Genomic DNA, 17,527 nt, shown 5'->3' with positions numbered 1-17,527 from the left:
CAACATTGCAAAGTACTAATTTTGATGCAAAATGAAAAATAAAGTGCATCAAGATAACTACATGTAATTATTTTTTGCAATGCTGTATCAATTAATTTTTAAGTGTCTTTGCTTGAACAGAAACTTTCACTTTTATTTCTACATTTGTACTGAAAGTTTATAAGACTGAATTGTTTTGTAAGAAAGTTTCTACATGCAGAAAGTATTGTTGAAATGAACTACATGAAACCCATTGGGACCTGCTTTTGCTCACCCCAATATTTTTTTAAATAAAACCCAAACAATCTTTATTACAAATTAATAAGTAACATTTAAATGAACTATAATTTTATTTTTCCACAAATTCAAGTTAACAGCTACAGATTTGTTGGTAACATAGCGAATTTATGCTGAAAAATTCTACTTTCGTTTTTATTTAATACCACGTGGGCATTTGCAAATTAAAAAGAATCGCAAGTCTGAAATCTTTCCTGATTAAATTCTGTTTTCGTTTTAAAATTGTTGATTAATATTATACAAAACACATACTCGTATCACTTTCACTTCTGGCCTTTTTAAAGCCGAAACTGAACAGGGTATTTGTTCTCTTCATTCCGTCAACATCATTGATTTTTATGTTCAGGACTTGTTGTTATCTTTCGGAACTTCTCGTCTGTGTTGTCACGAATTGGTAAATCCGAGGCTTTCCGACAGACGACCAATCAGGTGCCGCTATTTACCTGAACTAAATTTAGCGCAAGTAAACACGTTTTTACATCCTGGTTGATACGGCCGCGATTTCTGAGTCTACTAAAGTTTGGAAGATGTTTAAAGTTTTATAAAAGTTTTTTTTTCATTGGACATACATTTTTGTCATTAAAGTAGCCGGCACCTAATGTTACTATAGGCGGCGGAAATCCGCCGGCTACTTTTGAAAGCCCTGCATATTGAATATGTGTGTGTGGGCCGGGTAGGGGGGGGGGGGGGGTCATGAAATATGTTAGATTTGTTTAAACTATGAAATGAGCTACAGTCTTATTGAATTGAAGGCCTACATATTGCAAGAAACTGAGAAACACATACAGAATCTAGAGAGGAATCTCCAAGAAATTCTGGACCAGAAAGGTATGTCACAAAACATGGACTTGTTAGAAGTCAAAGTGCTGGTTTCTGACCTAAAAATTATTTCACTCTGTAATTTTGATTTCTCCCTGGCGTGTTCCATTTCTTTGTGTAGAAATATATGGTTTTTATATGCCTGATGTCAGATCATGGAACATATTATGTTATGGCTCTGTCCGTCCATCTTAGGTCATATTTTATGAACTTTTTTCCAAAACAGATGCATGTACAGAGTTGAAATTTGGTCGCAATTTCTTCCCTTAAGAAGTATAAGAGAGAGTTTGCATTTCAGCTGAATTGGTGCACTGTGACCTACTTTAGGGCTAAAAGTAGGGCAAAATGTTTTCCGGAGTTGTTTTTGTTACAGATATTGCCCTGAAATGTAGTCATTGCCTTTCCATCAGAGAAATACAGATTCAGTTTGCATTTCAGCTTAATTGGTGCACCATGACCTACTTTAGGGCTAAAAGTAGGTCAAATAGTTTCCTGGACTTTTTCTCATTATAGATACAGATATTGCACTGAAATTTTGTCATCACTGGTGTATGATGTACCATTTTAATTTAAAGAATTGAGCCTGGATAAAGCTTTGAGTGCTTAGTTAGGGCTGATTTTAGATAAGGCCACATAGAATTAATTTTTAGATTCTCATCCCCGCCCGCCCCTCTCAAAACGTCCCGCCCCACTGTCTTTTATTTTGTTTTAAAAAAAAAAGTGTGCAAAAAAAAGTATCGCAAAAAAAAAAAATCGGGTTCGGTATACAAAAAAGTCAGATCATTTCAATGGCTGCCTGACATATTGGCGCGTTGTGGTTGTGAAGTGACGTTTGATTCCAGTCATGTTTGTAATAATCAGAATTCGGAAAGATGTGGTAGTTGTAAAGAACTGGTGCGGTGTGATTTGCATTTAAAGAATAAAAAATAAAATCCACCCACCCGCCCCATTTTTTTGCAAATCAGGATGAGAATCTAAATATTAATTTTATGTGGCCTAAGCAGTTTACATATACATAGGGCAGTAATTGTTTTTCTCTTTTAAAATGAAAGGAACATTCTTCAATTTCAGTTAAACTAACAAATAAAGTGGTGCTGTATAAAACAGAGCAGGGTTTGGTGGAGGCCAATTTAACAGACCTGAGGGACAACTTCTCCTTCAAACAACAGGAGCTCTATCTGCAGTAAGTTCCTCTACCGGGCCTCATTTACTGATCGCCATTTAAGTTACATTTCTCCAGATTGATTATGCAAACCTTCTTTGTGTATGGATACCTTTTGATGTGTTCATGCAATCATGTTGACAAACCATAACAGGGGTCAACATTTACGTTTGTCCGCTTGTCCGGTACCAGTGGAAAAACATTTCGGACAAGTGAATATTGATGGGCACTTGTCCTATTGGACAAGTGCTTTTTTAGGTAAAGAAGTCTCCAAACAATTTTGTGAAAAGTTTATCGGTAGTTAAGAGTCGGAAGTACATGTATAATGCATGGAAAATGAACTTCGATTGCTATGTAAACTAGCTGAGTCAAACTCAATCGGGATTGGTGTTCACTTATTGCGTACTACTTTCAATCACCCATTGCAATCTCTTACCAGAGAGCGTTACGCTACGCTCCACAAGGTAGCGTGCCCTCTGGTGAGAGAATGCATCCATGGATCTTACGAAGTCATTGATTCAAGATGGGAAGTCTAGATAAAATTTTGTTTTATGCGTTTGTTGTTTTTATCAAGAGAATAAGATAAAAAAAAAATCAATCAAGCATGTATAAAAATAGACTATATATTAAGTAAATTAAATACAGTTTTCAAGTTGACGATATTATATCCTTTTTAAAAAAAATTCCGGACAAGTGAAGTTGAAGTTCGGACAAGTAAATATCTTTATCTCTTGTCCGAATGGACAAGTAGGGAAAAAAGTTAATGTTGAGCCCTGCCATAGCTCAGTGCATGGCCACAGCATGAAAAAAGGCGAAATTTGATCAACATGTTCATGCCTGTAAGTTTGAGCAGACTATAGTACAGGTGTAAAATGATTCAAATCTAAAATTTAATCTTATATCTTGCCTATTTTTCTTTTGACTGGTTTGTTTTTGCTGTTAATGTTATGTAACAGGTGGTTTCGACCGCTGGGTCCAGATAAGTTGGTGAAGCATCTATAATTAAAGACTCTGGGGGCTCAGGTTCGAATTTCAGTCTGTTAATTGTTAAATAATTCTTTTTCCAGGAATTATGTCCCGCGTAAGAGGAGTCGTTGTAATGTGCCGTCAGACATGGAGTCTGGTTTGATTAACCTCAGGTCGTCGCTCTCTGATCTAATGGTGTTACCAGCGGAGTGTCTCAACACTGAACTTCTACCGGTCGATGTGACTCAGGTCAGTGTCATTAGATATTATTTTTCTGTCTATATTTACTGAAAGATGCTCTCATTATAGTACTCCATTTATATTAATTTGTTGCCTAGCAACAGGGAATAAACATTAAAATCAAGATCAAGGGATTTTGATTGATTGTAAATTGTTTAACGTCCCTCTTGAGAATCTTTCGCTCATATGGAGACGTCACCATTGCTGGTGAAGGGCTGCAACATTTAGGCCTATGCTCCGCGCTTATGGCATTGATCAGGGGATCTTTATCGTGCCACACCTGCTGTGACATTGGGCCTCAGTTTTTGTGGTCTTATCTGAAGGTCCACCCCATTCAGTCGCCACGCAAGCAAGGGGTACCGAGGACCTATTCTAACCCGGACTCCCCCTCCCTCAGAAGCCTTGGATGAAGGGGATTCAAGTTTGTTCAAATGAACATCCATAACCCCATTCAAAGGGGAGATAATCAAGAAAAGGCTGAAATATGATAGGGTCATTAAAAAATCTTCTCAAGAACCACTGCACCAGAAAAGTTGAAATGTACATGAAAGGTTTCCTGTCATAGAACAGATAGAAGTTTGTTCAAATTTTTTGTTTGTATTTTCAATTTAACTTTCAATGTCTTTTCTGTTTATTTCTCCTCAAAACATATAAAACTTTTACTTAGAGGAGTCTAGTATGTTGTCAACAATCACTTAATTAAAATGTGTTTTAACATCAACTTCATTTTTTGTTTAGAATAACATCATCTCAAAGTTTCTCTCCAAGTCAGGTTTAAAACTTTAGACTGCTTGTATCTTTTGTATTTAGAACAAACAGAAAAATTCTGTCTAAAGTAAATTGATACTTATAGTCAGATTGAAGAAAAATCAATATTTCTATAATTCTGGAAGATGGAGACAGATGCAAAGCCACCAACCACGTCACCACCTGAAGAGACCATTTCTAACCCGACACTACTGGAGCCGCCAACCCCGGGGAATCTGGAGGCACCACACCAAACAGTCGGAATGTCACAGAAATTTGGGACCTCAGCTAACTCTACTGTGGAGAAGCTTAGCAGTAATGAACTAGTACTGTATCCCAGTGTCCCAGGAGAACAGCACACCACGGGATTTCTCAGAGGAGTGGATCATGAACTCCCTCATCACTACTACATGACTACACCAATCAAGGTCTGTAACATAACCATGACTACACCAATCAAGGTCTGTAATGTAACCATGACTACACCAATCAAGGTCTGTAACGTAACCATGACTACACCAATCAAGGTCTGTAGCGTTACCATGACTACACTAATCAAGGTCTGTAATGTAATCATGACTACACTAATAAAGGTTTGTAACACCTACATGTCAAAACCATGTTAATAGAATTTTGTATTTAAAGAAGCTTTTTATTTGTTAGAAAATCTCTATAAGATGTGAGAGATGAATGCTACCAAAGTTGAAAATCTTGTAACTGAAGTCTAGAAATTCCTTTTATATATTAAAAGCTCCCCAAGGACAGTGCAGTTCCTGTTCACCAGACCATGACAGAACACTTTGTAAGCCCTGCCCCAGGAATACGGACATTTTGTGGGCTCTCCATGGACAGAACTCCATCTACAGAGAGGAAGTCCAAGTTACCATCAAAAAAGGTTATCAGAAAAGTAAGAGGATATGTTTTCATTTTGCAGTTAGTTTTTGTGTTGTTGTTTTTTTTAAGGAGGAGGGTTCAAATATAGATTTTAGAAAATAAATACTGTATATACTCGCCCATAAGTCGGATTTTTGGGAGTCAGTTTTTGGCCCAAAACTCTATGTCCGACTTAAAGGCATGTCCTAAGAAGATTGGTATTTTCCTGGGCGGGGTAATGAAGTGTTTTTTAAACAACTCCGACGATTATCATGGACTAGGGCCTACCACACAAATGATTATTGTTCACAAATATCTAGACATATCGTATTGTTTATGTATTTTAAAATTATGTATAAAGTACAAGTATTTACATATTTTTATCAAGTTAAGTGTATATTATTTATTTTGAAAATTATTTACATACCGGTAACCAATTCTTTTAATTTAACTAATCTATTGTTTATCGGTAAAATTAAATTACGAACCCGATTTAATATTGAAATATTCATATGTATACCGGCTGAAATATATTTCATAAAAGATTGAATATTGTTAACAGATAATTTAGATCATCATTCTTGACTCTTAAAAACTCGATTGTTGATACAATGAATTATACCGGAATCCCACAATAACAGTTTTTGTGAGGCGTATGCCACTAAGTAAACATGGTGTCAGGTACTGGTAATCAGGATACCATAATTGCTTAGGTAAACAAGTGATCATTGCCCATGATAGATAAAGGGTTGCGTTTAAACCCCAAACCAATATGGCTTGGATATTGAGCACCTCATAATTATTAATTTCTCAAAATATTTTTTGAAACATAGGTAAAAACACTAGAGCATTGACTTGAAATTGTCAACCGATTCTGACAAAACTTTGTACCGACTTACAAGCGGGTCAATGGCAAATTCCTACAAAATAACCTTAAAAAATACAACCGACTTATAGGCGGACCGACTTATGGGCGAGTATATACGGTACACAAAAGCTTGGTCTGAGAACTGGAAACAAAGGATTTAATTCTCAAGGAAAATCATGAGTGGTTTCCAGATAAAGGGAGGACAGATTGAAATTTAGTTTGAAATAATTCGTGTTAGTGAGGGTGTATGCACTCAGAAATCTTCCCTAATGCAAAAAAAAACTTGATTAATGAAGTCTGTTATAAAATCGGACTTGGTTGATGTATTAAGGAGTGAAAATTATTTCCATCTGTTGAGAGAAATCTCACAACACATCCATATATGGATATAAGGTACTTTGTATGTGAGGTATTAAAACAAGGTTTCCCCATAAATTCCTGATAAATCGCAGCCATACATACTCTATACATATAAGTGATACACAACATAAAGTCACATTACATGGAGGAAGTCAATAACTAAATAATGGCATGAATGTTGTATAAAAAACTCCCAGTAGACCAAACTTTAGGCCATTTAAAAGTATTTGATGGATTATCACCCCTGCCCGCCCCGATTTTTTTTTTATTTTCGCAAAAATTACAATTTCAAACACACTTGCTTCCCATTGTCACTTGAGAGAATGATTCAATAATAAATTTTTAAAAATGTGTGATGCCTTCTAGCTGTCATTAATTTTTTTTCTCTGGAAATGAAAATTAAGAAATAAAATCCTGCCACCCACCCCATATGTGTTTGTGACCCCAGATGATAATCTACTAATTAAGTTGAATTGGCCTTTGAACCTCCACATATATTGGAAGAGACATGGATTTGACTACAGCTTCATTGTGAACTCTCTTCTGAGATTCCATCTCCATCAGTTTGCACTATGTAAATATTACATTGCATCTCTATATCTACAGATGCAATTTGACAGCAAGGGACTGACACCAGTGAAGTTTGACAGCAGAGGATTTACACCTGTAAAGTTTGACAGCAGAGGATTTACACCTGTAAAGCTACCTGAGCCAGAGGATCAAAGTGTTCCAGAGTCTCCGTTCACCCTGATATCAGGAGTAAGTGTCGCACCACAGAGTTGATTAGGATCTTCATGTGGTCTATGTCATAGTTGCTGTAGTATTTTTTTTTTTACAGAAGCTTTGTTTGGCCTATGTCATAGGTACTGCAGTATTTTTTACAGAAGCTTTGTGATGAAGAAGAAGAGCTGAGCCTGTCAGATTTACTTTGTACAGAGAGTATAGAGCAGCTAGACATCGAGGATGAGGAAGACATCCCACAGCAGAACCAGAGGTAAGATACCAGAGGAGAAATGTCACTGGTGAGATATCAGAAGTTAGATATTAGATGAGGTGTCCGGTGATGTATCATCAGTAACATGTCAGGTGAGATATTAGATGAGGTGTCCAGTGATGTAACATGTCAGATGAGATATTAGATGAGGTGTCCGGTGATGTAACATGTCAGATGAGATATTAGATGAGGTGTCCGGTGATGTAACATGTCAGGTGAGATATTAGATGAGGTGTCCGGTGATGTAACATGTCAGGTGAGATATTAAATGAGGTGTCCGGTGATGTATCATAGGTAACATGTCAGGTGAGATATTAGATGAGGTGTCTGGTGATGTAACATGTCAGGTGAGATATTAGATGAGGTGTCCAGTGATGTAACATGTCAGGTGAGATATTAGATAAGGTGTCCAGGTAAGATGATAAAAATATTTTTCATTGAATTGTTTATAAATTGTTTTTATCAATTTCAAAGCAAGTCATTCACATAATATGTTTTATATCACAGGTAAGATTTCAAGAGAAATAATAGTGGTGAAATATCTCAGGCCTGGATGTACTCAGACTCAAACTCTGTTCTCTGAATTGTACTCATACTCAAAAGTGAAGGTTATAAAACTTTTATAAAATCATTCTCACACTCAAATGGAGTACATGCAAAAAAAAAATTTGAGTATGTTTCGAAGCTTGCTCAGAGTTATACCCACAAAAAAAATGAGTTCGAGTATGAGTATGATAAAAAAAATCATAACCTCCAGGCCAAGTAATACATTAGAAATGGTATATCACAGATATATAATGCCAAAACTCAGATATTATATATGTGTGTGTGTGTGTGTGTGTGTGAGGTATATCAGGACAGATATCACAAGTACAGAAAAATATCAGAGGTGAGATATTAACTAGATCTAACAAAATGAATCCGATCTGGCTTGAAATCTGTGTTTAACTAGAGAATGTTCTCAGTGTGAGGGATTATGAACTATGCTGACAATTTTATTTGTCTCTATATAGTACTCCAAATCACAGAAAAGGAAGAATGCAGCAGAAAAACAGAGAGGAGAAATGTCGGTAAGTTACGCTTACCTGAACATTTTAAAGATGCAGCCCTTTTCATTATGATAAATTTGAACTACAAAGCAATGATGTTGTTTTCTTGCAGTAGACTAACTTGGATGGTAGTTATCACAGCATGCATTTACATATAACTCTATGTGTGTCAGGAAAATATATTAAACAGTTGTAGTAGTTACCGGTAAGGCTATACGGACTGTGGATATTGGCCTAGGTAGCTCAGTGGTTAGAGCACCTGACTAGTAATGCAGGGATCCCAGGTTTGATTCCCGGTCCAGCCAAAGATTTTCTCCTCTCTCCTATATATACTACAGTTGGTGCCATTGACCACCCCTGGACGTGCAGGTGGAAGTCCTGCCAGGGGCAGAAGAATCTGGGTTGTGTGTGTCTTCGAGGGCGAAGACAAACTAAGGAGGGAGGAATGTAGTAATTAGGGCTATACAAACTGTGGATATTGGCCTGGGGAGCTCAGTGGTTAGAGCACCTGACTAGTAATTAGTGATGGGCAATCGGTTTAAAATCATAATCAATAATTGTTTCGTACCGGTAATCGGGAGTAGAAAACCGATAGATTTTCAATTAATAATTGTTTTTCGATGATATTCAAAAAATATATATATCATTCAATATTATTTGTTTAAACCTTTTGCATTAGCATGTATGTTACTTTCTCTATATGAATACTGCATAAATTAACAAAACCAGTCATTCACGCATTATTTTTAATTAACAGCAAACTACAATAAAACTGGCACTAACCTTGGGACTGGAACAGATATTTTAAAAAGTGCACATGTAAAACTGTGCTTTGTTTTATTTAACAGCAAAATTGGCACTATCTGGAACCTTTAGACTAGAATATATAGCACTGGCATGGTCTATACTTCTGCTAGCTATTTTTAAATGAACTAAAATGCGAAACCAACTCCGTCCTTGTTATCGTGAGGGGTATTAGTCCCATTAGGACAACTGTAGTTGATTTCTAGGTGTAGGTCATACGGTAAATCTTTGATAAGTCTATTGTGTAAAATTGTTTGTGTAACATGCATTATTAAATGATCAGGACTTTCGTACTTTTCTATTGAAGGGGTCGTAGCAGAAGTGTGTCTGAGGACAAACGAGAGACAAAGCAGAAGAGATGTAGACGTCAGTTGGAGAGGTAGGTAAATGTACACAATGATTAGAGAGAAGATGGCAAATGTTCAGGGTGCTAGAAAGGTTTGTAAAATGTTCAGGGTACTAGAAAGGTTTGTAAAATGTTCAGGGTACTAGAAAGGTTTGTAAAATGTTCAGGTTGCTAAAAAGGTTTGTAAAATGTTCAGGGTGCTAGTAAGGTTTGTAAAATGTTCAGGGTGCTAGAAAGGTTTGTAAAATGTTCAGGGTGCTAGTAAGGTTTGTAAAATGTTCAGGGTGCTAGAAAGGTTTGTAAAATGTTCAGGGTGCTAGAAAGGTTTGTAAAATGTCCAGCTAGGTTGTCAGAGAGGTGGGTAAATGACCAGGAAAGCTAGAGCAATTTGTAGTTGTATGCAATAGATATGCGGGTATAATTCCACGCATCGCTCTAACAATGTGCACTCAAGTGACGGTTGAGGTTCGCGGCTCTTTAGTTATAGAGATAGGAAACTTGAATGTAGAAAAAGCTTTCTTTCAGAATTGAAATTGTGAAGGAAAAAATCATGTTATTTCTTTTCTTATTTTAGGAGTTTTCATGAGGACAAAAAAGTTGAAAGTGCTTGTTCTCATGATGGAGGTTCTGAGAAGGCTAATGAAGGGTACGCCATATTTCCATGAATAAACAGAAACTTTTTAAAAAAATTTATAATAGCGATTCCACATCTTCAGTATTTCACATGTTATAACCTGGGTATTTCGTTGATCGTTTTGTTAGTCTCTTATTTGCATTTTACAGATACACAAAGAATCATCTTTTGGATCAGAATATGTTTTCTATTGCCACTGATGAACCACCTCAGGTTTGGAATCAAATGATGGAATGTGAACCAGAGACCTATGTTGACGTTGCAGCACTGTTAAACAACCAATCAGATGCAAGTTATTGGAGCAGTCAGGTGAACTTCAGCCAATCACAAGGTAAGAAGTGGGAGTTTTTTTAAACATTTTGATTTTTATGTCCCCCTTGAAAAGGGAGGCAAATTGATTTGCACTTTTTGGTTGGTAGACTTAAGTTTTATCCACTCAATAACTTTAGAACCCTTTGTTCAACGGCATACTGTATACTCACCTATAGTTGCATTCAACGTTATTCATGATAATCGTCAGAGTACGAAGTTGTTTAATAAAATACCATACAATATGCTGTCCAGAAAAATGCTAATCTTCTTAGGACTCACCTATAGTAGGATATAGAGTTTTGGACCAATTTTTAACTACCAAAAACAGTCTATGCAAAAGACATCAGACCTGACCAATGTGCAGTGCCTCAGGTCTGATGCATCATTTTTTTACACTGCACCGGAATGTCCGATGTCTCAGTGTCCGGTTTTGATCTTTACTATTTTGACGCGGAGTCATTTAAATGTTTGTTATAAGTAAAAATATCGCACAAATCCAAATACATAAATGTATGTTATTAAAAACCGCATGGATCCTCTAAAGTATTATGTGGGAGCGATCCCTGGTAGAAGAAAAGCTGTGAGCAAGACTTTGAAGCAGACTTTTTCAAATTTTATGACGGATACGTGTCAGAGGAGGAAAATTGGAAGTCTGTTGAATACTTGGCCAGAGAAGATTAAAAAATCGATAGTATAATTCAATAGTATAATAAATAATATTTCCTTGGTTCTGCATTTTCACGTGTTTCATTTGTTTACATTAGGTTTTTCAGTCTGACAAAATTTGGTTCAGTCTTGTATGTTCATTGATTACACAGGACCGAATGTCCTGTGTGGTCCAAAAAACTTTCACATAGACTGCCAAAAATCCGACTTATAGGCGAGTATAGACCGTAGTTGCCAACGGTCATGACCCTCTTTGGAAAGCAAAAAATCTGGTCATAATGCGTAACGGCATTCACTATATATTTACTAGGATGATAATGTGTAATAAGTGTTTTTATTATATACTTTCAATTTCATCTCTTTTTTCTTTAAAAGTTTGCGGGCATATATCACACGATATATGCCCGGAAACATTCCGGCCCGCAAACATTACGTCATAATCAATACACAAGCAAATTACTACGTCGTTAATTTTCAAATTTTTCGTGTTTTTCATCTTTTACTCGGTTAAACCAATAAAGAAATTGTGAAAAATAAATTATTGTTAGTTTCTAAATGAAATTGAAAGTATATAATAAAAAGGTTATAGACTTTGTATGGGAAAATATGACGACCTCGTTTTTTGTCGCGAACGGACCTTGAAAGCTCGGTCCGTCTACACGCCAAAAAACTCGGTCGTCATATTTTCCCATACAAAGTCTATAACCTATAAATATTTCAAAAATATTTACAACAGTCAGAAATATGTGTATTGTGTATTTATTGAAAAGAAGCATTGTAAATGACAGTGGCAAGTTTTGAATTTTTCAAGACTGATGGAGATGGACAATATTCAAAACAGAACACAGATTGATTAAATTCACATGATAAGAGGGCATTTAAGGTGTCATTGTTTAGTTCAGATCTGAATTCAGTGTGTATTTTCTTTACAATATTAACATCTGAAGATGATGGCAAAAACGACGACAGTGATTAGATTACTTTTCAACTGAAATGACTAGCTATTAGGAAGTGTCTGCTTAGTATTTTGAGAGATCAAACTTTATAGTTAACTGTGGTTGGTGGTTGCCCCTGACTAGTAGATAACTCATATTTTTCAGTATATGATATCGGGCATTCCAAATATAAAGTTGTATCTTTTTCAATATTTTCACATGGGAAATGTTTCTAAAACATCTTTTTGAAACTGGCATGAGTATCTCTTATCGATAATTGATAATGCTCAGATTCAGAATGCATTCAGTAATAGTGAAGTATCACAATGGAGTTCCTTTAAATATGGTACCCTTGAACAATGAGTTCATATTTGTTATCTCACTTGAGCCTTGGGCTTAAATCACAGGAGATCATGTTGTTGTGATTGCTTCAGGTTGAATTCAGCTTAAGTTCTGGTTGAAATTGTCAAATTGTCTTTATTACTCTATAAAAATATTCACCTGTTTTCACCCTCGTCAGTGGGTCAATTTAAGGTTGGGTAAATTCAAAGTCTATGGACTATAATTATTATGATTTCTATAAATTCAAAACTGGACAAAACCATTTGCAAGTTAAGAAGCGTGAAAATAACTATTTTATACAGCCAGTACCATATTAAACGGAGATCTGCTCCATCAGGGATGCTTAGATTTATTGGAATACATATACATGTAGTTCACATTGAAGGCACACATTCATTCCATCTTAGATAATAATTTTTTTACTTTGTCTTCAACGTATAGCCAATTGATATCTGTTTGCAGACGCACAGGAAATAAATCAGGTGGTGCCAGGATCTTCTGTCTGTAACCATGGTAACGTGGTATCCAAGTTGCTCTCTGTCCAGACAGAAGACTGTCCCTACAAATCTAAGGTGGAGCACGACCTTGGAGATCAGGGATACTTTACCATTACCAAGGTAACAATGATGTGAAATGGCAGATGTTTATTGGGTATGTGTAGGATGCATGTATTGATGGATTACTGTCCTAAGAGTGATTTGCAATCACTAGTTTGTGGTTATTTAGCTCTGGGTCCTCGCTGCAATCCCTAGTTTATGATTAATTGCCCTTTGGAACTGATGGAACCAAATATTTTCATAGCTCTCTCTCTCTCCTTTCTTTCTTTCTCTCTCTTAAAAAAATAAACACTTCTGCAATTCTTTATTACATGTATATTATGAAGATATACCATGAACTATTTACAGAATGTTTGTTGAAAAAAATAATTTAAAAAAAAAAAAAATAGCTCAGGGTCCTCTCTGTAATCCCTAGTTTATGATTAATTAGCTCAGGGTCCTCACTAGCTGCAAAACTGTAGATCTCTGAAAAAATATTTTGATGGAACAGAGCTACAGATCCACCCCTTATAAAAACCTTCAATTTACGGCGCACAAAAAGCTGCGCATGTTTGAGGCCTTATATCGTTGTATTCTTGAGGTACTGTCTCATAAATTTGATATAAGAAAATTCTTAACATTTTCCTACTAAACTTGTGTCCAAGCATACCATCAAATATTCATTAAAGCCCCATACGACCCGAAAACTCCCAGTTTTAAATGATTTCGTTTGTTGATGTAGCCATGTTAGGTAGCCGATATCACATATCCATGAATAGCCATTTGCACTGTTCTATCATAGACAGCCTCGTGATTATGATAACAGATAATTTACTATTTACTCTAGAGTAAATTATACATATCTGACAGATATATATTGCATAATTACTCTAAAGAAAATTGTATTTTAGAATTAGATATATTGCATTATTTACTCACGAATAATTACACGTGAAAAATGAGATAGCAGAATATATACTCTAGGGTAAAGTTGTGTGTTAGATATACAGTAAAACACAGTTATAATGAACCACCAATAGAAAACAGTTTGTTATAACCAAATTTCATTATATCACTTCGCAGTAAGCATGAATTTGTTTTAAGCATTTTCTTTATAAGCATAGTTTACTGTATATCATAATTTATTCTAGACACACACATACAATTCTTTACTCTTGATTTATGCTAGAGTAAATCATATATTACATATATATTAGGTAATTTACTCTCTACTTTATCAGATAGATAGTGTATTTAGAATACACCTTCCTGTCCTGATTACACTTACCTTTTTAACTCACCTGAGCTGAAAGCTCAAGTGAGCTTTTCTAATCGCTTTTTGTCTGTCGTCTGTCTGTCTGTCTGTTAAACTTTTCACATTTTTGACTTCTTCTCCAGAACCACTAGGCCAATTTCAACCAAACATGGCCAAAAGCATCCTTGGGTGAAGGCTTTCAAGTTTGTCCAAATGAAGGGCCATGTCCTTTTCAAAGGGGAGATAATCACAAAAATGCAAAAATAGGGTGGGGTCATTTAAAAATTTTCTTCTCAAGAACCACCGTGCCAGAAGGGCTGAAATTTACCTGAAAGCTTCCTGACATATTGCAGATTCAAGTTTGTTCAAATCATGGGCCCCGGTGGTAGGATGGGGCCACAAGGGGGGATCAAAGTTTTACATACAAATATATTAGGAAAAATCTTTAAAAATCTTCTTCTCAAGAACCACTGAGCCAGAAAAGCTGATTTTTACATGAAAACTTTCTGACACAGTGCAGATTCAAGTTTGTTCAAATCATGGCCCCCGGGGATAAGATGGGGCCCCAAGGAGGGATCAAAGATTTACACACAAATATATAGGGAAAAACTTTAAAAATCTTCTTCTCAAGAACCACTAAGCCAGAAAAGCTGAGATTTCCATGAAAGCTTTCTGCTGACATAATTCAGATTCAAGTTTGTTCAAATCATGGGCCCTTGTGATTGGATGGGGCCACAATAGGGGATCAAAGTTTTACATACAAATACATAGGAAAAATCTTTAAAAATCTTCTCAAGAACCACTGAGTCAGAAAAGCTGATTTTTACATGAAAACTTTCTGACATAGTGCAGATTCAAGTTTGTTCAAATCATGGCCCCTGGGGATAGGATGGGGCCCCAAGGGGGGGATCAAAGTTTTGCACACAAATATATAGGGGAAAACTTTAAAAATCTTCTTCTCAAGAACCACAAAGCCAGAAAAGGTGAGATTTACATGAAAGCTTCCTGACATAATGCAGATTCAAGTTTGTTCAAATCATGGGCCCCGGGGGTTGGATGGGGCCGCAGTAGGGGATCAAAGTTTTACAAACAAATATATAGGGACAATCTTTATAATCTTCTCAAGAACCACTGAGCCAGAAAAGCTGAGATTTACATGAAAACTTTCTGACAAAGTGCAGATTCAAGTTTGTTCAAATCATGGCCCCCTGGGGGTAGGATGGGGCCACAAGTTGGGGGGGGGGGGGCAAAGTTTTACATACAAATATGGGGAAAAACTTTAAAAATCTTCTTCTCAAGAACCATTGGGCCAAAGAAGTTGACATTTACATGAAAGCTTTCTGACATAGTGCAGATTCAAGTTTGCAAAGGGTAGTTTGGGCATAATAGGGACTAAGGTTTTACATGCAAATATATATGGAAAGTCTTCAGATATGGGTCAAGGTGAGCGATGTGGCCCATGGGCCTCTTGTTGTTCATATGATCATAGATTTGACCTTGTAAATGTCCAAACTTAATGGTCATTAAGTGATTCCATTCTACCCCCCCCCCCCCCCCCCCCCCCCACACTTTCTGTTGGATTCCATATATATATATATATGTATGTATGTATAAAGGGTTTATCATTATTCATTATTGATACTTTGGTTTTGTTGATGTTGAATTCTTGATCAGGATGTATATTTATCTCTATATTCACTTTCAGCCAGCAATTACTTTTCAATACTTGGGTAAAATTAGATTCTATTATTTTAGGACCTGGCTACAGATGGACCGTACATCACTGGAGCCGAGGACTCGTACATCACTGGGGCCGAAGAATCTGTCTGGGAGTCTCAGGTGGTGCCAGATTTCAACTTTCTACCGCAGCAAAATTCCCAAGTGGTGCCGGAGTTCAAATTTCTTCCACACGATGACCAACAAATTCTGCCTTAGTTGATGATCATGAAACACAGTGTAGTGAGACTTACTCGGGAAAATGAAAGAGGTTATTCCCATATCATTATCAATGTAGGATGAATCGAAACTTCTGGAACAATGTGCAGTGAACAACATTTAGAGTAATGTAAAACTGTATGGCACTGAAAATTGGTGTCATATGAAACATTTAACCACGAAGAGACTGCACAGAAACATGTAATGTGAAAAAATGTGTGGAGTTAGATTTGGAGTATAGAAATTGTATTTCTAGAAAGGAGAAAAATTTCTAGAGTGAAATCATTTTTAATTTATTATCTAAAAATAAGTAATATTTATTCTTTGATATATTTTATGCATTGTAGTTTATCATATTCAACCCCCCCTCCCCTTCCCCCAAGTAACCGAGACATGTTCTACTTCGACCACAATGACAGGCATTTGACTTTTACAGTATGTCACATTTATTAAAAATCATGAACCTACAGTAAAAAAATTGAGTTTGGAACTGTGATAAGATATGATTTTTAGGTCACCTGAGTCACTCTGGTGAACCTATTACTATTGGTCTTTGTCCGTTGTCTTTCGTTTAACAATTGAACATTTGATAAGTACCATTCAGATTCTTTTCAAATTTGATATAAAGCATTTTTTGGACAAGAGGGACCTAAATAGTAAATATCAGGACTCCTGCACCCCTGGGGCCTTAAAGTAAATATGAGGCAAAAAATGACAAAAATTTACTAATTTTCAAAAATCTTTTTCTCTACAACATCTGAAAGGAAAATTAAATGTAAAGTCATGTAGAGCAGGAAGGCCTCCACCAAAATTGTAAACTTCATGATCTCAGGAGTAATGATTTGGTAAGAGGAAGGAGCTAAACTTATCATATATTGTCTTTATCATTTAAAAGACTTCTTTAATTTTGCTGATAGTGTATAAAAATTAAATGCATATGAAGTAAAAGCAGAAAGGGATGTACATTAAATGTATCAAGATTGTGAATTTTTCAACTGCAGGGTGGATCCAAAAAGTCGTTGTTTTATATGACATAATCTTATGTAAAATCTCTCGTCAGTATGGGCACTACAGGGCCATTTGTGTGGGGTTTTTTTTTTTGAAGAGCACATCTTGTTTTGTCCTGTTAAATATTAGAATTTACATATGTACCTTACATATGCAGAACAGGAAAATTATTACTGGTATAGATCTCATAGTTCTTGAGGCTAGTAATACTTTTAACTAATACTCAGGTGACCAATAAGGTCTGTGGGCATCTTGTTTGTTTTTATGCCCCGAATATCGGGGGGCATATTGTTTTTGTCCTGTCTGTGATTCTGTCTGAAACTTTAACCTTGCTAATAACTTTTGAACAGTAAGTGATATTTTACATAAGTATTCCTTGTGACAAGACCTTTCAATGGGT

At 36.0% G+C, this 17,527-nt stretch overlaps 1 protein-coding gene across 3 annotated transcripts in view; it reads left to right on the top strand.

The window, feature by feature from the left end:
• Positions 1-16,882, top strand: part of LOC125646412 (uncharacterized) — a 26,706-nt gene extending 9,824 nt beyond the window's left edge. Inside the window, exons 3-15 of one of the 3 annotated variants that reach the window (XM_048872662.2) lie at positions 1,029-1,104; positions 2,167-2,278; positions 3,325-3,472; positions 4,357-4,638; positions 4,962-5,117; positions 6,918-7,070; positions 7,184-7,305; positions 8,319-8,375; positions 9,466-9,537; positions 10,079-10,150; positions 10,288-10,469; positions 12,856-13,010; positions 15,940-16,882. In XM_048872662.2, the coding sequence (XP_048728619.1) occupies positions 1,029-1,104; positions 2,167-2,278; positions 3,325-3,472; positions 4,357-4,638; positions 4,962-5,117; positions 6,918-7,070; positions 7,184-7,305; positions 8,319-8,375; positions 9,466-9,537; positions 10,079-10,150; positions 10,288-10,469; positions 12,856-13,010; positions 15,940-16,119 (1,767 nt within the window). In that variant the 3' untranslated portion in view covers positions 16,120-16,882. Of the gene's footprint in view, positions 1-1,028; positions 1,105-2,166; positions 2,279-3,324; positions 3,473-4,356; positions 4,639-4,961; positions 5,118-6,917; positions 7,071-7,183; positions 7,306-8,318; positions 8,376-9,465; positions 9,538-10,078; positions 10,151-10,287; positions 10,470-12,855; positions 13,045-15,939 lie in introns of all 3 variants that reach the window. The other 2 variants (XM_048872663.2, XM_048872666.2) reach the window with 2 other exon arrangements.
• Positions 16,883-17,527: the final 645 nt, after the last annotated feature.

The sequence above is a fragment of the Ostrea edulis genome, chromosome 6 (assembly GCF_947568905.1).
Source record: "Ostrea edulis chromosome 6, xbOstEdul1.1, whole genome shotgun sequence".
Classification (NCBI taxonomy): Eukaryota; Metazoa; Mollusca; class Bivalvia; order Ostreida; family Ostreidae; genus Ostrea; species Ostrea edulis.
This window is presented reverse-complemented; position numbering and strand designations above follow the sequence as displayed.